The sequence below is a fragment of the Vanessa tameamea genome, chromosome 13, assembly GCF_037043105.1.
Source record: "Vanessa tameamea isolate UH-Manoa-2023 chromosome 13, ilVanTame1 primary haplotype, whole genome shotgun sequence".
Lineage (NCBI taxonomy): Eukaryota > Metazoa > Arthropoda > Insecta > Lepidoptera > Nymphalidae > Vanessa > Vanessa tameamea.
In genome coordinates, this window is record NC_087321.1 from 10619923 (window position 1) to 10645594 (window position 25672).

General features: G+C 32.7%; 1 protein-coding gene across 2 annotated transcripts in view; it reads left to right on the plus strand.

The window, feature by feature from the left end:
• LOC113396504 (uncharacterized protein) overlaps window positions 1-25672 on the plus strand; it is a 67261-nt gene that overhangs the window by 18075 nt on the left and 23514 nt on the right. For both annotated transcript variants that reach the window (XR_010309328.1, XM_064216811.1), the window contains exons 3-5: window positions 1957-2054; window positions 5884-6018; window positions 19981-20103. Coding sequence is in view for 1 of the 2 variants with exons in the window: in XM_064216811.1 (XP_064072881.1) it covers window positions 1957-2054; window positions 5884-6018; window positions 19981-20103 (356 nt within the window). In the remaining variant the exon portion in view is untranslated. The remainder of the gene's footprint in view (window positions 1-1956; window positions 2055-5883; window positions 6019-19980; window positions 20104-25672) is intronic.

Sequence of the window (25672 nt, forward strand, 5' to 3'; positions counted from 1 at the left end):
ACATTTTATAGGGTTTTTTTTATCAAAAGGAGCAGCTGGAGTTTGGAATTTGGGAGTATATGCACTCCCGTGTATCGGAAATCATACAAAATGATCGCCTCTGCCTGAAATATTTCCAGTCGCACACGACCAGAAAAGCCTTTTGCCGTTCCATCTGGTTATGAGAGTGAGGTAATAAAGAGTGCAACTGTGTTTGCACACACAACTGTGCACTATTATATGTCCTGTATCATTGGCTAGTCTCCTTTGAGATTGATCGCGAAATTGGCTGAAATTCCTCAGGACAATACTATGATACATAATTTGCATGATGTCATGTTCGTTTATTTTGATTACGCCAAATAAAATTATATTGAGATTTTTCCAGGTAAATTGCAAAAGTAGTTTAGAGTTTGTGCGCTTCTGAAGGTGGTGAGGTGTTGGATTATCGTACTATATAATTATAAAAATGACTGTACTACAATATCCAAGTCTCCAAGAAACTCTCCAGGAATTGATCAGGTCATCATCATTATTACTGTCGTGTAATATTTCGATCCAAAATTCTAGTAACATTTATTTATAAGAAATATTTATATCATGTCTAACGTTTATCATAACCAATTTTGGATACATAGTAATACTTGAATTTACTAAAATGAAAAAAAAAAACAATCATAATCCAACAGGCTAACAACTAGCTCTTAAAATAAACAAAATTTCTATACCGTTCCCCCTACTCGTTAAAATGTGTTAATATTTTCCACTGTCGCTTCAGCGTAGAATAAAAATGTAATCATTTGGTGTCAACACCCGTGTCCACCCGACGATAGAACATCTCATAGATGAATGAAAGACCAGACAAAATGTTGTTTATTATTTTCTTGAATATAAATTTAGCTTTTTGGAATGTAATTTTAATGTTAGTGTGAAATGTTTTGAAACAAAAAAAAAATGTTTTCATTTTATACACGCTTCAATTGTTTTAGTTTATTATTTTTTTTAAACGTTTCTTAGCTCTGTATTATCCATCTTAAACAATAAATGAGACAGACGAGTATTTAATGGATCACGTGCTTGTAGAATCCTATGGGCATAACATAAAATGATAACTTGTTATTGTCCACCAAATTGCTTGAATATTTTTCGTACTGTTTCATCGCCAAGCACGGGATGAATTATAGAAATAAATTAACCACATGAATATTCAGTTGTCGTGCTCTAGGTTTGAACCATCAAATCTCTATTTGGATTCATGTGCGCGAGTCGCTAAATTTTTTATAATTTTTTACAACAAATTTTAATACTTATAATTCCGAAACAATGTCTTAACTGGAAAATGGTAATAAGTTGCACTAATAACCTTTTTTAAAACTATATACAGGGGCAACATAGAAAGCGATTAATTTCAGAAATAATATTTGTGACTGTACCGTATTAAATATCTGTAGAAGTAATCTCTGTGTCATAGGTACTCTGTACATATCACTCTTTATAAGAAAAATCTCATAAAATAAATAGATTGTAATAAAAATAACGTTTAGAATTTTTTTAGCCCTGTACTAGAGACAGGTGCGTGCGTGTGTTTTATATTGTACTGCTAAAATAAAAAGTTCCCTTGGTTATATTTTTTTATAACAAAAATTGGCGGACTATTGACCGTAATTGGTCATATAAACTTTAATTGTAAGAAATTTGAACGATTCCTTACATCTTCGATTCGCCACTAGCCTTGGAAACGAAGATGTGATGTTTCTTGTACCTATAGTTACAATGGTTAACTGAACCTTCCAACCGGAAAACAACGAATCTAAATAACCCTGCGAGGCGGTACAATATCTCATGAGTGGGTGGTACCTACCTAGACGGGTTTGAACAAAGCCCTAAGTCGATTATTGCACCACAAAGAATTTTATTTTTAATCACTGAACTAATAAAATTCTACTTAGAATTATTAACACCATCACTTTCTCTCAGGTCAGCCGAGCGACGGAGTTGGGAAAACTGGTCACCAGACTGCAGCAAGAAAGATCAGAAGTGGCTTTCTTCATATTCACCAATGGGAGTACGCTTAGGTATGTTGACAAAGTATATATTTATTTTGAATATAATGCTGAATAATCAGACTGTTTATGGACTTACTGTTATACTAGTCAATGATTTATTTTTTGCGAGATTCTTTTTCTTCCATACTTCTCTGTCCGAGGCAGGCACCACTGAATTTTCATGTGCTTAATTTGTGTTTATAATTCATCTCGTGCTCGGCGGTGAAGGGAAACATCGTGAGGAAACCTGCATGTGTCTAATTTCAACGAAATTCTACCACATGTGTATTCCACCAACCCGCATTGGAGCAGCTTGGTGGAATATGCTCCATACCTTCTCCTCAACGGGAGAGGAGGCCTTAGCCCAGCAGTGGGAAATTTACAGGCTTATTATGTTATTATGTATACTTCTCTGTCTGATGTCATCTCACAAGTAACATTATTTCCAGCCATATCGTCTTTCGTACAATATATTCATCGTTTCTTTGGCCGTCGTCTTCCTCTATATGCATCCACGTCCATGCTCAAGACCTTCCTCACAACATGGTCCTCATTCCTCATGCCCATCCCATGATTTCCACTTCCAAACTTCCTCTTATGTTCTCATTCCTTACTCCATCCATTCGCGTAACACCAGACATTCCTCTCAACATACTCACCTCCGCTACACGCAGTTGTCTTTCATTCTTCCCTTGGAATATAGACGTATATTAGGTAAACTAAACTTCCTACCTAATAATAATATCCCACTGCTAGGTTAAGGCCCCCTCTGTTTCCGTGGAGTTTTGAAGTTTATTCCATTGCTTTACTCTAATACGGGATTGTAATAAATGCTCGGATATTATTTTCATTCATAAATTGTTCATCTTTAAAGGCTATGGCTATATAAGGCTAAGAGTTTATTTTATAACGTGTTCTACTAGCTTAGTGAGTAAATAAGAGATAGAATTTCCTTTGACGTGTATCAAATTAAAGTCAGCTTTTCTCAAAATACCTTCAGTAACTGTCATACATGATATTAAATATAAACAGACTTTAAACACGTGAAGTCTTAATTGTGTTTATCTGGATTTAAATCCACATAACCTATATCTACTAGACTCCACTTAGATAGGCTACAGTTTCAGTATGAGCTAATGTCATAGTTACCAATATTTTTTTACTCGGTTTTGCGACCTATACGTGGCAAAGTTACGACAAGCTACCTAGTACCTAAGGTCGACGTTACTTCTAACAGAACATAAAGAATCAACTCCACCATTATAACCTTTAACTGAATATTATAAAATGTATAACGTAGAATTTAACATTTTGGATACCATTCGTACCGTTGAATAAAATGTAATTAAATTGTTATGCTCAAACTCCCTGAAAATAGAAATGTGAATGTCTAATGGATACTTTAATATCCATATTCCAAGTAGAACCTAATTGAAGTTATGTTAGTATTTTGTCATAAACATCCGTTTCTATAAGCGTGGGCGTCCCTTTTACAAAATTAATTATATTTATTTTTACTCCAGACGTGGTCGTCCGAGATGTAATTTCAAAATCCTGATAGCGTAATAAATTGATAATGTCAGCTATTCGGTAATTAATGAATATTCAGATTAAATATTTTTGGCTACGATTTTACGATTACTAGCTGTACCTGCGGCTTTACACGCGGAAAATTTATAAAACACTACCATCCAGACAAATTTCAAATTTGTAAGTGCTATAGTTTCTGAGATTTCTTGAGTAATCAGTGAGTGGTATTAACTTTTGTTTTCTTATTAATTTTTATTTTCTTGATGTCCTTGATCTTAATTTTAATGACTTAAGAGAGTTAACTACAATCAAACTAGTAAAATATACGATAAATATATTTAAATTGAGATTTCAGGCAACAGGTAGTAAATTTTTCACTTTTGGACAAATCCTTTCTTAAGGTTAAGTGATTTTAGAAGATCGCGTTTGCTTCCACCAAAAGTTACTTTCGCATTGCATTTAAAAAAATAGTTTAAATGCTTTTATGATACAGAAAACTTAACATTTACTGGAATTCTTGATGTTTTATGTAAGTTTTATTTTAGGAAATCGATAAACGCTGTAAGAAACTTTGTACATTAGAGTAAAATAGCAAAATTTTATAAAAATCACCAATTTTTCGACTTTGACCACTTGAGAACTCGTTTTTTTTATATTATAATAATAATTAATCGAAAAATATATCATCATACTCAATATTTATTGAATAGTTTTTTGAATCAGTTTCACTTGCTTACTAAAATAACTAAGGAAACAAAAATAATAAACTTGTATACATACATATAATAAAATTGCAATGTCTGTTTGTAATATAAAATAACCGATTTTTACTAAATTCATATGTATGTATACATACGTGTACGGTACGTATACCAATTTTTTTTATTATATTCTGGTTTGTCTGTCTGTTTGTTCCGGCTAATCTATAGAACGTCTGGACCGATTTTAATGGGACTTTCACTGGCAGATAGCTGATGAAATAAGGATGAAGGCTACAACAATATATTTTTTGTTAAATTCAAACGCGCACGAAGTCGCGGGCGGAGCTAGAATATAATATATATGTGTATATTATCCCGGATTTAAGAATGAAAGAGCAACAAATTAGGCGTCGCTAATGGAACTGTATCGGATACATCCTCCAAGGGGATCAAAACCATCTCCCTAAGGGAGATTTATATTTAAACCTTGATGGAAAAGAAAACGTAGGTCTAAGCAAGCCTGGCGGTACTTACAGCGAAAGTCACGTGCATCAAAAAAACGTGGAGTGAGGTAAAGTACGAAGACCGAGTGGAATGCAAAAATACACTGGGCACTCACCCCACCCGGAGAAAGTAAAATTAGTATCTCTTATCTCTAGATAGTATAAAACAGAATCGCTTCCCGTTATCCGTACATTTTGATCTTTTAACCCACGCAACGGATATTAAGGCGGTTTTCATCAATAAATAAAGTGATTCAAGAGAAAAGCTTATGTGTATAATACAGACATATTATTATAATAGAGAAAAACCGAGATTTTCAACTTTCCGAGACGGAAAAAAATTGGAATTTTCCTTTTTATTTTTCAATTTATCGTTGTTTATAGAACCTTACTGTTCCCATATAAAGCCCGTTTAGGTAGGAACTAAAAATATAAACTAAGTGATTTTGAAGACAAGGAAAATAAACAAATTGAAGTAGAAGATGTTATGATAAAATAATTTCAAGGCATAGAAAGATTTCTTAGGAAATTTTCCTTGACGGAAAAACTATACAAAATAAACTTTAAACGCGGCACCTGATGCGATAGTTGTATCCAACTTTTAATCCGTTATCTGTAAACTTCTCAATAAAGACTCACGGCCTTACTGATATATTTTGTATAGTGTGTATAAAAGCAACTTATTAATCTGTAGAATCTGAAATAAGTGATAGCTTGTTACCTGCTCTCTTTCTTTCACCAGTAACTCGACATTCAAATGAAGAAGACAACGATTGTCCAACTATACAATTATAAATCGTATTTTTTTTTGTTCAGTTTGGCAAACGAATATATGGACCACCTGATGTTCATCACCACCCATAGACAATGGCGCTATAAGAACATAGGGAACTAAGAGCTTATGCCCCTTGTGCCTGTAGTTACACTGGCTCAATCACCCTTCAAACCAGATCACAACAATACTGAGTACTGTTGTTTGGCGGTAGAATATCTGATGAGTGGGTGGTACCTACCCAGCCGGGCTTGCACAAAGCCCTATCACCAGGTATAATTGCTCCAGAACAACATTGATACGGCTTTTTGACTAGGGTTATTTCATTGAGTAATTTTAGATTTTCATTCAAGGTCAAATTTAACGCAACGCTTTGCCAGCACCGACAGCGCTATAGAGCAGATGGGTGACCTTCCTTTCCTAATGTTCAAAAACCGAGCAGTTCCTGTGGATGGAGAAGCATTTCTCGAAGAGCTGTCTGATTTAAGGTAGGATTTAATGCATAAAACTATTTAAATTTCTTAAGTTAAATAAAAGAACTGATACAGTCCAAATGGCTATAGTCTAATATTAACCGAACATTACGGGTTCAAGCCTGAATATTCATGTGCTTAATTTGTATGTATAATTCAACTTATGCTCGAGAATGGAAGAAAAAATCGTGAGGAAACCTACACCTGTCGTACGAAAATGTCCCAAACGTATGCAGCGTTAAAGTAAGCTCCGGTCCTTCTCCTTATAAAGAAAATAGCTGCTATTGTAATGCCTCCTGCGTTAACGTAACTCTGGGACACGCTGTTCCTTTACTTTCTGTTGCACAAATACTAGCTATTTTTTGTTGATATTAAAGAAGATTAAAGTGATTACCTCTAAGCATTAAAAGTAGCATCTTCTAGCAACTACCCAATATTAAATGCGTCTTAATAACACTTAGCTCAGTGACGGAAATATAGTGAATATAGTAATGAATATGACCGTCACGCAAGCGGATACTGTATTATGAATATAGTTCATAATTTGTTATTAATTATTTCTGTGTTATTCCAGTGTGTGAATTAGGTTTTTTACAGCCGTAGCATTTAAAAAAAACCAAAGATTTCGTAATTAATTTGAAACAATACTGAACAATGTTAAGTTCAGATATTGAATGATTTATATTAATTATGAAAAGTATATTCTGCTGATGAGGACTCGTCGATGTGGGTCGCATGTAGATCTAGCGACTCGCAGCATCAGCGATTCTTCTACAGTCGTCTCATGTAATATGTGTTTCCAGAAATATAACTAATAAATAGATGATGACGTCCAATCAAAGGTAAACTTTATATTTTCTCACTCTCAAGATCACGATGAAAAATCAAATCCGATTCAATCAAAAATATTTCAGACGCTGTACTAGCCTAACGGAGTTCAAACCAAACTCGATATGATAGTTCCTTAGAACAATGATACAATTACCACATTTGATTAAAATAGATTATATTACGTTAATTTTAGATGACAATAGCTCCCAGTTAATACTATATCAGTTAACAATCAGCTATAATTAAATTAAACTAAGAATTACAAAGCAGCTAAGCGGAAACCCAAAATTGCCCAATGGTTAGAACGTGTGCGTCTTAACCGAGGATTGCAAGTTCAAACCTAAGCATGCACCGCAGAACTTTCACGTGCTAAATTTGTGTTTGTAATTAATCTCGTGAAGAAAAGTATCGTGAGGAAACCCGCATGAGTCTTATTTCAATGTTTGGTGGAATAAACTCCAAACCTTCTCCTCTGTAAAGGAATACTGCTCAAAGAAACTCGAAACTAATTGCAGAACAAGACCGTTAAATATCAAAATGTGATATGCCAATAGACTGTACTATTATACCCTGTACAAGATAGCTTGATCGTTTTGACAGATGTAATTTTTTCTGATCGACATAACTGTGCAATGACGAACATATTATTTTCTTAATTTAATGTTTTTAAAAATTGTAAAAATATTTAAATAAATACATATAATACGAAAGTTCCTAAAGATTCAAGCGTTATCCGAAAATGTTAAGACTTTTTCTATTATATATTATTGCTTCAAAGTAAAGTTTAAATAGAAACACTGAAAATAATAGACGCTTGTACAATGTTACATCGGTCGGACGGTAGGGACGCGAATAACAGGCCGTAACTGCTACAAATATCGATTACAAAAATCCTTAAAGATCATTGTTAAGTTATTGTTACGAACGGGGGTACTTTTCGTTGGGGTCTCTGTGGCTAGGGGTCTCTTACGCCGGTATAACTCTTTTTAGAAAAATAAGTAAAAAAGAAAATTGAATTCTAATTTGAATTACGTATTCCATCGTTCCATCGACTGCTATATACATATATTATATTTTCTGTTTCTCATCACTAGCCCGTCGGTCAAAAAGATCAAGCTAACTTGAACAGGGTATAATTATAAAATTAATAAAATATGCGTATAAAAATGACGTATCGCCGTAAGTCGGTTGTTTAGATTTTACGCGTGAAATACGAAATAAATTCTTATAGAATCGCACTGCTGACCGGAAAAGAATGAAACTCAACGTACATAAATGAACACATACAAAAATATGTCCGAATTTATAAAATTCGATTTGAAATGGAGTTATAAATAAATAACAAATAAAGGTAAACATTTATTTGAATCAAAGCTGAGACCAGATCGTGATCGTCGCAATAATTTTCAATTTCTTCACAGGAGTAGCGACAGCTTCGAGTAATTAATCTCAATTTAGTACGAGTACAACGCTTCGGCTAATCTTTACAAGGTGTTGAAATACACACGTGTCTGTTTTTCACCTGACGATTGTATAGAATAATCTTTTAAAAATCTTTTTAAGACGTCTTTTTTTTGCATATAATAAAACAGTTCATAACAGTTTGTTAGACTTGTGCTTTTTCGAATTTCTATTGATCTTTTTTAATATAACGATATAAGTTTTCGAATTCTGTGCACGACAGTTCGAAGAGAAGCCTAGCTGGCTTTTCTTCGAACAACAAGCAAATATGATATTATACAGCACGAGTGCACACAGACTAACACAAGTTCAGTCTCAAATCCTACTCTCTGTTCGGATCTTTTTCTTGTTGAATCGGATTAAGAAGTTATATTTAATTTTTAAGAAATAAACAAAAACAATTTTAAAAATTAATTTAATGTTTAAGGTGAGATATGTTAAAAATTTACATTATTTAACAGAATTCATGTCCATGGTTCACAATCCGGTTAATTACTTTTGGCAGTTCTTCTAATGTTCTCCTTAATAATAATATATTTATTTGACAAATTATGGGCGATGACAAGATTACGAAACGAATTAATCTTTAAGCCCTCCATTGCTGCAGAATAGATGTCCATGGGCGGTCGTTTCCATAAGCCTATTGCTCGTTGCCAAAAAAATGTACTGATTTCTCTTACAAAATAGTTATTGTTTATTTTTATCATGTTCATGCCTCACCAAAATATAATAACAGATGTAAAATATCTTATTAATAATATTTTAATGAAAGCGTTTACAATTATTACTATTAATAAAATATGTAAAATTATAAATATGCCTAAGTATTATGAATATCATTAAAATGTTAAAATATTATACTATATTAAACTTTTAAGATTTACTTAAGAGGCCTCCTACATGAAAACAAGCCTAAGAAACTACAAGGTAGCGGTTTTCGTGCGAAAACGGAACTATATATTTCTCAATGTTGCGATTTGTCTAACTCCGAATTTATCGAAGTAATCAATTCAATTCACGTCGCATACTTTTAATGTCAATTATCTCGGCATTTAAACCGACTCGTATGCCATGACAGCAAACGGTATGACAGTCTTAATATGCCATCATATCTCCTCCCCACCGCTCTACGGGAGTCCTTTGTGTATGCGTGGCTTGTGTACAATATATTTCATTATCGATTGCCTCTTTGGTTTAGTAACAAGAGATATAAGTAGATCTCAAGTTCTTGGATTCAAACTACAGGTTAGACCGATAAAAATCTATCGGGTATTCTATAAAAAAAATCTCAGTAACAGCCTAGTGTCTGGTAATTGGAAATATATACACTCCTGTGTCTCGGAAAGCACTTAAAGTCGTTGGTCCTGAACTCTGCAGGCTTGTCTAATTTTCCGTCCCATCGGACTATAGAACTGAGGAAGTGAGGGAATAAAGAGTGCTCTTGTGTTTGAGTAAATATGTGCACTTTCATATGTCCTGCGTAGTTCGTATTCCTTGGAATTTCGTCGCCGTGACCAAAATACGATGCTATCATTTCATTACTTCTGTTATAATAATCATAATAAGAAAAATATTTTCATATATTAGTATTATTTAATTATAAATTCTTCGAATAAACATTATTAATATTACATTCAAATTATTAAATAACATAACCGATGCTCGTTTGGTATTCTATAGAGTTAGGTTCTTTCCTGTTTCTGGTAAATCAAATTTGCCGTAATACATTGTTATCCTAATGTTTGCAGGAAAAGATTTTTCATTGCTATATTTTATGTTTTAGGCACCCAGCTATAGTACTAAGTGTACTACCAGTTTGAAATACTATAAAAATAAACGTTCTCAACTATATTTATCCCATTCAAAAGTATGCAAAATTGAAGGTGTTGAAATGAGATGCAAATATAAAACAGCATGCATTTTTATTGTTCTCGAAATACACTAAACACTGATTTTGTATAAGGTGCATTACGATTCTGTAAGAACTCACTTTGTATCTCACTCGAGAAATGTTGACAATACAGTGATATGCCTTCGATTTTTATTTCTATAAAATTTGTACCTAATAAAGTCAATTTGCGTTGAGTTTTGATTCCATTTTACAGAGTACCTGTACATTTTTTTTTAATGAAGTATTTATTATAAAGTCATATTATTTTATTACTATTTCCACTATAATTGATTCTATTCAAACATAACGTAACCTAAGTATAATTAGGGTTTTATACTTTCATATATGAATGGAAACTATATAAATAATTTTCCAAATAGAGTATAGTTTTTTTAAATATATGTAAACGGAGTGTTAATATTTAGAATAAATACTTATAATATCGCAATGAATACAGACAAACTTGTAATTTATCTTGTGACTCATAGAATCAGCGAGGTTTCAGTAAATCGTTTGTGGTGTAACATAGTATAGCTTTACAATAAGATCGCAGAAATATTACAAGCAGTCGCTATAGCTAAGCTACAAAAAAACTAGACGAACGTTTATGAGTAAAAAATTGTGACTGCATATTTTCCCTTTGGGAATAAAACGACGACTTTAGTTTATATTTACTTTAACTACATTGCTACTACATATTTTCTGCCTCGCACAAATCTGTGGAACCAGCTTTAGCCGACGGTTCCGAACCGATACGACTTGGGAACCTTCAAGAAAAGAGCGCACTCACTCCTTAAAGGCCAGTAACGCACCTGCAAGTCCCCCGGTGTTGCAGATGTCAATGGGCAGTGGTAATCACTTTCAATCAGGCGAGTCTCCTGCTCGTTTGCCACCTATAATATAAAAAAAAGACATCCGTGTCAATATTTTATCTGTACTGAAGTAAATGCAACAATTTATAATATCTAACCGAAACCTACGCAACGAATATACATAAAACTTATATCAGAAAATGCAACGCGTTTTAGACAAAGATCTTAGTTTATGATTGAGATTTGCAGTTTCACCCTTCAATTTAGATTTAGACTTGGTGTGAAGCATGAATTTCATGTTCTAGTAAGTGTTGGAATCAGAATATATCGCTGAGGCGCAGGTGAATTCAACAATTTCACGCGATAAGTTCTGACAGGCATTTTAATTTGACAGCTGGCCGTTGGAGGGGTCAATGCTCTAGACCATTTGTGTATGTCCATTGCGTAACGAAAATCTATCAAGGACAATATAATTAATGCATGAAAATTATTTAGCATGTATTTTTTAATTGCATGTGGCGGAGATGAGAATGCTGAGAGGAATGTGTGGTGTTACGCGAATGGATAGAGTAAGGAATGAGTACATAAGAGGTAGTTTGAAAGTGGCACCGGTAACCGAGAAGCTATCGGGAAACCAGCTGTCTTGGTATGGGCATGTTATGCGGAGGAATGAGGACCATGTTGTGAGAAAGGTTTTAAGAATGGATGTGGATGGATATAGAGGTAGGGGACGACCCAAGAAACGATGGATGGATTGTGTGAAAGACGATATGGTTAGAAAGAATGTTACTTGTGAGATGATCTCCGACAGAGAAGTATGGAAGAAGAAGACTGCGCCGACCCCAAGTAAAATTGGGATAAGGGCAGGAGGATGATGATGTATTTTTTATGTTATTCATTCAAAAATAAACAAAATAAACTTTCCTCGTGACATCACTGTGACTCATTTTATTCTTCATGTATTAATATAGATATCGCGTTATTTGTTTTAATATTTTTTATCTCATTTAAGGCGATTGCAGTCATCATCAATCAATGTCTCGTGCTATGAAACTTTTCCAACATAATAAAAATAAACTCTGTTTGAATATTAATAATGATTAATTATTTTTAAATTACGTTGTATTTATTTTGTTTAAATTATATATTAGTCTTTTTTTTAAAGCCGAGGCGGTTGATTGTTTACGACGCTAGCAACGTAACCGATGATTGCGGGTTCAAACCCAGGCAAACATCACTGAATTTACATGTGCTTAATTTGTATTTTATATTTGATCTGTGTATCTACCGGCTCGCATTGTAGCAATATGGTGGAACCAGCTCCAAATCTTCTCAAAGGGTGAGGTCTTAGCCCAGCGGTGGGATGCTTACAGGGTGTTACTTTTATTTATTTCTATCTTTTTATTAATGTTGCTTAAATGGTGTCACGTGAGTTAGCCTGGAATTTAGTTATTTCCTTTACGCAGTTTATTAACTAATCTGTCAAAATAGTCTAGAGTAGGAAGTATTATTTTACACGATAATATAACAGTATTGTTATATTAATAGCTCTGCAGTGAACTGTAAGGCATCGTAAACGCCGTGGATTAGATTCTGACATACGGAATTAGAGAATTAAACTGTATGGGATATTAATTCTAAAACAGCATTTTTTATATACATACATATATTATGTACGAAGAAATAAATTTTTAACGCTTATGTTCGGTTCGCTGGAACGTGTAATGTCTCTATATTTCGAATACAGAGTAAGCGTTTCGAATTTTTGATAAATACTAGTCACTAAAATGATTAATGCTGTTTTTTAATAACGTTATAGCACGTGCAACACAATATATACGTAAGAAATATCTTTCCGTTACGCATGCTAACGTTACATTTACAAACGTAATATAAATCATGATTTTTTTTTATAATATAGATTGGCGGACGAGCAAATGGGCGACCTGATGGTAAGTGGACACCATCACCCATAGACAATGGCGCTGTAAGAAATATTAACCATTCCTTACATCGCCAATGCGCCACCAAACTGGGAACTAAGATGTTATGTCCCTTGTGCCTGTAGTTACACTGGCTTACTCACCCTTCAAACCGGAACACAACAATTCTGAGTACTGTTCTTTGACGGTACAATATTTGATGAGTGGGTGGTACCTACCCAGACGGGCTTACACAAAGCCCTACCACCAAGTATACTACCTCTAGCAAGGAAATTTTACCACAAAAGATAATTATTTACACCCAATACACTTCATTATTAAAGTGACGTTATGTGATGATATCAAATTGAAACGTCGAGTATATTATTTCACCCCATCCCCAAACACTTTTCCTAATGCTTTTTAACATGGTTATGGAATTTTCGTATTAACCCACAGCTCATAATCACCGGCACTCCTTACGCAAATGTTTCCATACGTCGTTACTTTCCATAACTTAGTATAATGTATTTTTAATATTATGGCATCTATTGGCCTTTGAAGTACGACAGCGGAAATTATATGTAGACTCTTTTGTATCATTGTTCGAATTGAGAATTTTGAAATTAGAATGTCTCTTAGACATTTACATACGATGTCATAATTGTTCAAAAGTACTGATCAAACTTAATTACCCAGTGGATGCTAATTAAGTACGTCAACCGTATCACACATCACGTAACTTCATGAATGTTTAAGCCCTATTTAGTAGCGTGCATGGAATATTTCACTCGAATTAAACATCTTTAAGCTACTCAAAATTAATTCATTGGTTGATTTTAAATACATAAAGATATAGTTATTTTTTAGGAAAATAGATCAGTGTAACCTTTTCCAATTTTGCGTACATTTTTATTTTTGAGTTTTGAGTAGTTAACTTTAAAAATTTTATTACTCGTTGGTGAAAATAGTTATAAGACCATATAGATCCCTGAGACCTGATTTCAAACTCATGGTTGGCCCAACTAAAACTAATTAAAAGTTATTGAGTATTTATATCCAATGAAAAAATTCCTCGTAGCCCATGAACTTAGAAGTTCTTGGTTCTGCACCTTAACTCATTCCAGGCGTGTCAAATTATCATCCCATCGGGTTATGAGAATGCGGTGTTTAAATACTTATTTTTGATAATACCATAATTAAAAAAACATCAAACCATATTATATTTTATTACATTATGAAAGAGCAAACGATGTTTATTTTAGATGTTACTATAATTAGAGTTTTAATTATTTTTTCAATGCCTTTGCTGAAATTGAATCGTTCTCAATAAATTCGTACAAAAATAACCAAAGCTCTACATAATTGAATATCCGTGAAACAGTAATCGGCTTGGTACATAAAAATAAACGAGAAAATTTGGTCGGATTTTAAAGGTTTGTTGAGCTTGTATTATGTACCGACTTTACTACAAACAGAAAATATGTAATACGAACCCTTACTTATTTTTCAATGAGCAGGATTAACTAAGTATTATAAATAAAGGATTTTCATAATTTCACAACTTTTCTTCTATTTTTAAAATGTTACTTTTAGCTGACTGTTATATGAACCTTAGCTTCTTTTTGTTTTGTGTAAATATTATGAAACAACTTTTTTTTTAAGATCCATCACATCTATTGGACAAATCAATCATTTACTATACAAACGATAACATAAATTGAACACTAAATTACATTTACGAGCATGTAATGTGTATGAGTACAATATAAAAAGTATTGTTGTTTTCCCTTTCTATAGTAAATAAAAATTAGTTGATAAAATTCTTAAGACTTTTTTTCATAGTTCACTTTGGAGGATAAGGCCTCTTCTTCTATCGAACGAAGATTTGGAGTTTGTTCATCCTATGCGGATGGCACTCGCCAATATAGATAAGCTTTGCAGAAGGAATATTTCTTGTTTAAAACAACACAGTCTAACAACCTGCTATCACACAACGTTGCTGAAATGCTAATAATGATGGAAGATCTGACTGGTACCAATCAATCCACTATATTTTAATTAATTTTTCATATATGTAAAGCCAGATGTATGAGTATATGTTTTACGAAAGTTTTCCTCAAGCTACGTCCCTTCAAACGACTTCCTTAATGTACCATCTCAGTATCCTGAATCAGTAATGCAATCTATTAGACAAAGGAACAACCTAAACATTTCTACTAATATTATTAATGTGATATTCGTTACGTAATCACACAAAAACGGATAAACTGATTTGTGTGAAATTCAGGATATTTATGATGCTTTTATGATGTAACACATGGACTAACTTTTTTTATACAGGTTGTCGGACGAGCAAATAATTCACCTAATGTTAAGTGGTCACCACGGGCCATAGACAATGGTGCTGTAAGAAATATTAACCATTCCTTATATTGCCATTGCGCCATCACTTTTAGGAAGTGTATTTTGTCCTGTGTGCCTGCAGTTACATTGACTCGCTCATCCTTCAAACCAGAACATAACATTGCTATGTATAGCTGATAAGTTGCTTGTAAATAACCAGATGGGCTTGCACACCACCCTACCGCCAAGTTAGCTAACCTACCACCTGAATCTCCAAGAAGAAGGGCGAAATTGCCTCCACTCACGTCATAACTACCGACATGACCATCATCTAATTTTGCAGAAAAAGACATAATTATGTCACCCAACACTTGTACCCCCCTTCCCTCACACGCACAAAGCTATCTCATTTTGTTGATAAATACATGTTACCTAACACCTGTATCCCACCACGTACAGAGCTGCGGGCGGAAACTAGTATATATATATATATGAAAAATACGGATATGAAATGTTACTAAAAATGTGTCACAAGACAGATAACAAAAACATTCCATATTATTGAGGACATCGTCTCATGAAAAAGTCATTATAGATTTTATTGGCAGTATATAAGCGAAATAAAAATGTCCTAAAATATACCTCCATAAGGGACAAGGCGCACCTTTAAGTAATCGATTCTTCGAAGATTAGATACCCGTTGGGAGTAGCTGTCGTGAAATGAATGTTGCATGCAATATGCTAATTTAGTCAATTTACAAAGCGTCGCTTTGTAACTCGTACAGTGTAATACACTTAATATATTGCTATAAATTGAATACTATCTATTTAATATGAATGTGGTCAACTTGTATTACAAACTATCTACTCTACAATTACAATCTGTTTTAGCAATATCTTTACTAATGTTTTTAATGCAAAGTAACTCTGTCTGTTATGCTTTCACGGGCAAACTACTGAACGAAATTTGATGAAATTTGGAAAATGCAAACTTGTTATACCTATCATTTGATGCACACACAAACACAAGCAAAGCTGCGAGTGACAACCAGTATTATTATAAAAAATAAAGCTGTAGTATAAAATTATACGATGCGTGTACAGCGTAAGTAGAAAGTCCTTGTTAGTAATGGTAGAAATATGTGTACAATAAACGTTTATATTATAATACGTGTTGTGTCGTGTATTGGTTTACGCGGCAAGAATTTTATTCCGACACCTTCTCCAACCATCGTTATATTTCAGCCAATTCACACAAGACATTCGTGAATTATATACTTTCTCATGAATTAATTCATCGATGAAAACCGTATGAAAATCTGTAAAGTATTAATAAGCTTGCCGCCTTTTTTTTATTGGTTCATAATATCTAGTGATGAATTAGAATAATTAAATAAAGAAGAAGAGACTGATTTAAATATTATCTTTTTCGAATTTTAAGTTATAAGTAACAAAAAAATATATTATAAATCTCTTTTTATTGTAAACGTGACTATGAATTGATATTTGGAGGAAATTAAGTTGATAACTAGATTACTTGTTTAGTATTGTTTTTTTCTGGTTTCAATGGTGAGTGAGCCAGTGTAATACAGGCACAAGGGACATGAAATCTTTGTTTACATGGTTGTCGGCGCGTTGGCGCTGTAAAAAATGGGGAAAGTTTCTTACGGTGCCAATTTCTATGGGTAGTGACCACTTACCATCAGGTGGCCCATTTATCCGGCCACGTAAAAATGTTATAAAAATTCTTATAAAACTATTTGACAAAATCAAAACTGCCTGATACAAACAGTTCACGTGTCATGTAATCTGTCAATGTGGATCATCAGAAACGATTAATAAAACGTTGCACGAGGAAACGTTGCATACAAATTCAAAGATTATTCCTTAGAAAACTATAAATAATTTAGCTACAACGCATTTTATAAGTAAAGAAATAAGAAAGCCCCAAATTCTTTAAGTCACCGTAACATGCGTTTGTAATGATTCATTCAATAAAAGCTTGCAATAAATCATCGGATGAGTCAGTGCGGTTATTAAATAGTTATCAAAACGTGCAAGAATTGTTATCTATGATATTGATACTATATTTAAATCTAAGTACACATTCAGAAGGTCCGTATATACAGGATAGTTTTTAAACGGATCCGTCGCTACTGGTTATTTTTGCCTGTGTGTACCGAATGGGGAATACTGTCGTGTGTTTCGCTCCAACTCGTAAAACTACATACGACATCGAAGAATAAAAATGTATCCGATACCGCATTTGTACTTTTAAACTGTCTTGCGAACTTATTCGTACGACTATATGCGCCATCACCGAAACTAAACGTATACTAAAAAACTAATTTCTGAAAGGGACCGCTCGTGTTGTGTGACTGTAGCTTAGTAATGAAAGTTAATTGACTTAGGTATATAAATACATGTCACCCTCGTGGTATCACCGTTATGTTATAATTAATTAGATAAAGATGACGATATTACTTGAGCTAAATTGCTCAGTGTTGCCCATCGTATTAAAAAAATACCCAAAAAAGTAATTAAATCGATTTCTGGCGTATTTAACTGATAATTACATGAATTTACATCGTGCACCTGGATGCTGACGTATTTTTTGTCTTGACATTATAATGTTACATTGGGACATATTTAAAAGTAAGCTATATTTCGTACAAATCAATTATGATAGCAATAATAAGGATATTAAAATTGATTTATTATTAACGTTTATAATAAAGTAAATGAGAGAATGAAGGCTGGTGGTTTTATTAATGTGAACATTTAATTTAATTTTCATTTTCAAATCGTTTATTTAAGGATAACAATCTTTCACAATATCGTCAAATTCAGAGTCAAAAATCTTTATACGATACAGAAGCGTTACACTTAGATGAAACGACGAAAGATACTCAGTGGAATATTTTCAAATGTTTATTTTACAATTATATTTAGCTTTTATACAGGAATAAAAATTGTATGTTCGTTATTTGAAATAGCCTGGAAGGCAATCATCTTATTACCAAGGATCAGTCGATTAAAAGTTTATTAGTTTTGTAATATTGTTTAGCACAAAAGCAACAATTTTAAAATTATAAATAAAAAATCTTTATTCAATTAGGCTTTTACAAGCACTTTTGAATTGTTATTGAACAAACCATATTAAGTGAAGCTACCACCGGTTCGGAATGTAGATTCTACTAAGAAGAACCGACAAGAAACTCAGTAGTTACTCTTTTCCAACATTTAAAAATACAGTCATGTTAGTTAAATACAATTATATATGTATGTAACATATCCTGCCTGGAAGTCAACATGTATTAGCTCCACGCTTTTTTATCATCTGTATAATCTTGTATTGAATAATATGCCTTATTTAATAATGTATTTTTACAAGTGATTTGAATTTATGAAACGGCAAAGTTAAAAATGACTGCCTACAAACGTATATATTATCCCACAAAACTAGCCCTGTGTAGTCGGATAATTGAAGTAATGAGTTTAATATGTTAACGAATCTTTTGTTACAGATTACACACGGTTACAGATTACACGAATAACTCTTCATTATATGAAATCAAATCCAAATATATCTTATTCAAGTAGACCCTTGCGATCACTTTTGCATTGTCATTCAACATGATTAAATTAAATTAAAAGCACCATTTCTGAATGTAGATTATACCTAGAAGAGCCACTAAGAAAATAAATATTATATTTTCAACGATATAGGTATACTGATACATCTGAAAACGTTTTTTGTCTGCTTGTTTGCAAGCGCTAATCTCAGGATATAACAGCCTAATTCAATATTTTTTTTTGTTCATTGCTTATTTATAAAATAGGGTTGTAGGTTATATTCTTTATTATAACATTGGCAGAGTTATTTAAATTTACGCATTTGCACACATTTAGGATAATATTAGAATTATTTAATACAATATACGTTTATAAAGTATTGTATGACCTATTATTGGTAAGTTTTGATTATATGACGACCTCCGTGGTCGAGTAGAGTGTACACCGGTTTTCATGGGTACGCCACTCCGAGGTCTCGATTCCGGGCCGAGTCGATGTAGAAAAAGTTCATTAGTTTTCTATGTTGTCTTGGGTCTGGGTGTTTGTGGTACCGTCGTTACTTCTGATATTCCATAACACAAGTGCTTTAGCTACTTACATTGGGATCAGAATAATGTATGTGATGTTGTCCAATATTTATTTATTATTTATTTATATGTTGTTTGAACGAGGTACGAAGTAACTGCACTACAGTACATCTTCCAAAAGTTTATAATTAATTAATTAAATATAATTGTTAACAAAAACATCTTAGTAATATTTAAGATGCGAATGTTTTGATGGATTGATGTTTATTACTCAATCGCACCAGAACCTCAGAGCATAGGTTATTATTGATACCTAATGCCTCCAACCCACTCATTACAGAGCATTGGGGTAAAGTAGAATAAATCGTGCAATTAAATTATCAAAATCTTATTAATTAATTTTATAGAATTGTATTTATTACGTTTCATCGGCATTAGAAATTTATGAATTCATTGACGAGAACTAGGTAAAAAGTGTCTAATTCGATTGGTATAGAATTTTTATGCCCCTTGTTTAGCAAAACACCTGCGTTCAGAGCCTTGGTGCTGTTAATATTCATATTTGGTTATGACATAATGTCTTATGTTTTTCCAATATGTTTTATCTTCAGGGCGAAAATCGATCTTGGTACTTCAATGACGGAAGTGGTGGAGTGGTACACGAATGCGAACGCTGCCTTGCTGACACACCTGACTAAGGAGATTAAAGATACGGATAGCAGTACAATATGGAGGTACGTATTGCGAAATCGATTCTTGGTAATTTAATTTTTGTGTGTATTTTTATTATGTAAACAGGCTGTTTTTGAATGAGGCTTAGTTTCTGTATACTAAATAATTATATTCCATAATAGTTTATCCTCAACAATACTAAACTTTCTTCAATTTCTGACCAGCGTAATTCCTACATAAAAAAATATTTTGTGCGTATTAATTTATTTTGGTAAATATTTATTCATAAAATGTCATTTATTAAATATTTACTTTTCTTAAAATTTTGTTATAGCTAATAATTAAGACCAGATCGATCAAAACAACGATATCAATACTATGTCAATACAACAGACGTATGGCGACTAATAGATTTAACTGGAAAAACTCATTGTGTACTGATAATACTGTTCTCTAATAAATACCCTACGCTCTATTCAGGATTTATAACACGAACTTGTTTGCCTTATAATTTCTATTCACACCCTTAATCTAAGTATATTATGACCTACTTGGGAAGGTTTAACGTAAACATTGCTCAATTTATAAAGTACTGACATGGCTATAGGGTGTCGGTTAAGGGTCCAAAGAAAATTGGGACGTATTGCAGTGATTTAGGGATAATGATAGATTTATGTTCTTACTTTGGGTTAAATGTCAGAGATATTTTACCCAAAGTATATAACGCAAAAGATCAAAACCTACCTACGACACAACACCGACACTTACGTCATTATTTCCTACCACCAAGTGAAGTTTACTCGTAACATGATTAAAGTATGCCCAGAAATTATCTTTACAGTTTTTACTTAATATAGTCATTTCATTTTACGAGCAATAAAGGAAGGTATAACTACTGTGCTCCACAAAGCAGTTCAAAGGTAAACTGATGAATGACTGAAAACATTGAAGAGTCATAGTGCAATCATCTGAAGAGTCAATTCTCAAAGCAGTTGGATGAGTCCACTTTACCAACTAATGAAGCATTGTCTCTGTCACACGTGAGGCCATTAAAGATAAGAAAATATGTCAAGAACTATTTGCTAAAAAATTAGAGGAAGATATATAATATAATATAGAAGATATATAATATATAAAAAAATATTTATTAGGGACATATCATCTTAGTTCCCAGGGTTAGTGGCATATTGGCGAAGTAGCGAAGGTTAATACTTATCGCACGCTCAGACACGTACGATCTATGACCGTCAGTAACAAATTATCATCAGGTAGCTCATTTATTAGGAAACATATTAATATCAGCAGCTGCTACGGATGCTATTCCAGTTTTAATTGGGCATCGTGAAGACTTAAAAAATAAAGTTCCAAATGTGTTCCGAAAACCAATACACTTTGAGCGAGAATCACTTTAAATCAAAGAATGATACTGCGTACTTGACATATATACATAGTTTGTTTACTGAACGCGATGGCTTACATTTATATGAAAAACTTATTAAAATTCACCTTAGATTAATTTAAAAATTTAAATTGAAATATTGTTTTATAAACTTGAATAAAAGTTTTGACTGTAGTTCATATATCCGATTGATCTGATTTTTTGTAAGGATTTGTGTTTGATTGGAGACTAAATATCTACGAATTTCAATTTCAAGGCAAAAATAAAAAAATATATGTACTTTTTTAAGTATTTTCAAACCATCGTAAAATCATTTAAAATCCGATCAGTTATAGATGTCACTTCAAATCAATTTCAAACATATATTTTCCGTGTACTACATTATTTGTCAAGTGTTCCATCGAAGCCAAGTCTTATGTAAAGTCATCGATATGACCAATAAAAAAATAACGAGATCATTTCATTCTCTTTACGAGACAATAAAAATCTGATGTAAATTTTACGTCTACATATTAAGGTGGAGCATTTATTGAGAACGAAATAAAAATAATTATGCGATGCTCGAAGTGAGACTAAAACATTCGAACGAAATACTAAAATTAATATAAGTACATACTTTAGATTTTTGTTCGTGTTTGGTCCCAGTTTTTTCACAGTTCCCATTCCATTGACAAACCGCAGTGCTATTATGTGAGTAAAATATGTTCTCACACTATATTTCACTAATGAAATGTTGAAAACGGACTTCCGGGTAAACGCTTTTATGGCGTAGTTGTGTATTGTATACTATTAATAAATAGTGTAGCACGTCACTTTCTGATTGTGTGTGTGTATGTGTGTGTGTGTGTGCTGCAGTGAGTGTGGAGTTTGTTCTTACAGAGAATTTCAACGTATTGAAGACTGATTATAACTGAAATATCACCGCTACTACGGAATCTAGAGTAAAAAATTCAGCAAATACTTACGAAAACCGTTATATTTGTAGTAACAACCTTTATGGTTTTATTGATGTGATAACAAAGTAGTAGTAACATTCTCCATAAAAAATGGCATATTTTCATCTAATTTAGACAAAATTTTGCCACATTTGTTTTCGCCAACCGGCATCGGAGAAAAAGGCCCACTGGCCTGAAAACCCCACTGGGCTTACAGGCCGTTTCTTATACTTTTATAACTTCAAGTCTCCAAATTATCCTCGTCTAGTAATTATATTATTAAAAACGATTACTTGACCCGACTGGGGAATTGACAAATAGCATAGTTGATTCGCTAGTGCAATTGTGTTATTTAAATAGTCATTAGCAACTTAACGTCATAGCTTCTATGACGTACATTTGCTCTGTAGGTTTTTTTTTTTTAATTATTGCGTAATATTCAAATTAATTAAAAAATCATCGTAATGTCGTAGAGAAAGTAATAAAATTGAGACTTAACTGCCAATTTCCAATATTCAGGCTAGTGTCGAGAACTTATCGAGCACAAAAATCTTTTGAACTTGAACACAAACAAATTGCCTGATCCGAGCTTTGAATATTTGACCTTGAGATCTATTAGACTAGACAACAAACTGGGATGTATGCAATTATCCTAGAAATAGCTTAAACGATTGTGAAAACCTTCCTTATCCGGTATATATATAGACCTTGCTATCCTCTTAGAATGTTCGCAATGATCCTACAAAAATTTATAGACAGGCTAGGCGAGTGAGAATTTGTACAGCAACAAGATTTTCTTTGATAAAAATAATAATTTATCATGGAAAAAATATGCGTGAAAACGCTGCTCCAATCAACGTGTAATTAACAAATATTATTAAGAGGATAATAACTTGATTAAACTAGCAAATTAAAGGCGGAGAGGCGGATGACTGTTGATAGCTCTTTGTCTGGTTTCAATGCTACGTCATAATACTATAACTAGGGATGAAGCTGAGGCGCATGATGCCTAATCTACTTAACCTAAATATTAGATCGCTTGGAAATTCTTAGAGAAAATTAAACACCATAAATCGATTTTTTAATTATAAAGAACATGACTTCGTACGAGGAATTCGTTTGTTATGACAACATCGTTTGTCTCAGAGTCCGTATATTCTGTTATGAATAAATAATTAAACTGAGATCGCGTATATGTTAGAACTTATGGATCTTTAACGAAGACCTGGGTTCGAATCCGGAGAAGCACCACTGATTTTGATCATTTCAGTACTTAAGTATTATTTATAATAAACTAATTCAAAAGCTACTGTTATTTTTTATAATTATTTTGTATGGTTATTTAGAAATCCAACATTTTCCATTAGGACGCATTATCGGAAAATCAGGAAACGGCCCTGAAATGAAACACTAATGAATTAACAGACGTTTTTTTAAAAAAAAAGATACGTCCCATTTTTAAATAACTAAAAACATTTACATATTTACGAATAGTTCACGTGTTACTTACTAAAATTGATCTACCTATTTATACATATATATTACATATAAATATATATAAATGAGGCCTTTTTTATATTGCCTAACTCAACAACAATTAGTGTTAAACTTAATATTATGCATTGTACTTTGCAAGATTTTTTTTCTTCCAATATATTTATTGGTACCTAGTAATATTAATTAGGGTACTTTTCCTAATCTACTCGTATATGATGGAGTGTTTGACAGGTTTAAGGATTAAATGACAATTGTAGATTTGTTGCTAAAAGACTATTATCTTATGAAGTTTTTAATGGTTTTTGATGTTTTTGATAGTATTATCCACCTTGTAAAAAATGTACTATGTACTTGTTTCAAGCATATTTCTGTTAGTATTAAATAATGGCATCCCCTGAGGTTCCATTTTGGGACCAATATAACTATTGCAATATAATCAGTATTTGTTTGATTAGATTATTTAAATGAACAAAATCCTAATCACACTACGAAAGCCGCAAAGGTTAGCATTGAAAGTCATCGTTAAATTTTCGATCACAACTTTTCTGTGCGAGTTCTCTCTTCAACGGTTTTCTTATTAGAGATATATAACGGTAGTAGAAATATAAATATCATTATATTATAATTTCTTTTTAATGTGTTTGTTAGGCTTTGGTTGTAAATAATTTCGTGTTATGGATAACGTTATTATGAAATTAATTTCTTGAAAAGTAAAAAAAAAATGTGCATCCTTAGAAATTCAGTTTTGTAAATCGATACTGTTACGTAGAATAAAGCATGGTGGAAATATATATCTTACATATTTAAAGAAAAAATGACTCCATTTTAATATGTCCTTCACTTAGTACTTTCGCTTCAATTTCGTTATTCCTATGGATACGGCCATGATTAATTACCTCAAATAAAAGAAAATCAAGGTCAAGCGATACTCGGTTCTAGCCAGTACATTTATCAAGCGGTATTCGCTTCCAGCTATTACGTTCGTCAAGCGATATTCCCTTCTAACCATAGTCACACAGCTTTAAATGAGTCTTAAATTTTCCCGAGCACCAGGTAAGCTTGGTGGCATTTGGCAAGTTTCCACTGCTCGTAACTGCCATCTGGTTTCCGTTCACCATTAATTGAAGTATTCTGTCAGTTAGGGTATATGTAACTTGGAATGTACTAAATTCTTTGTAAATGACTATGAGTTCATTGAAACTTTTATTGTTCACTTTAATTATAATTTGTTAATTAAATGAACGATTTATGTTTTCGCTGCTTCATGTTATTACAATTTCCTTTCTTTTTCTAGCGAGTCGTACGCGTAGCTTGATTTTATAGTTTATAATCCTCTCAAACAAATAGGCTATTTATCGTATAATTATTTTCAAATATTGCTGGTAGATCGTGACTTTAGCATAGTCCAACCAAACTAAAAAACTTTTCAACTTTATTTATTTGTAAACTAAAATCATATAATATGAATTAAATTATCTGTTTAAGAAAACAATTGCAAAAAAACTTTACAAATATCCTTTTTCTTAACCTGGAATTATGTTAAAGATAAAGAAACAGCGTGTATATCCATTGGTGTATTCCCATTGGTGGGCTAAGGTGTATTCTTCTGCTGCATCAAGGGTTGGTTACACACGTGACAGATTTTTATCCACACACACACACATACTCTCACACAAACACATAAAGATTTACTCATGATGCTTTTGATAAATTAGACGTTTCTGATTGTAGGATAAACGTGAGTCAGAGTAAAGCACAGTAAATCCCTAGGTTAATGCCGCATTGGTGGCGTAAGGAATG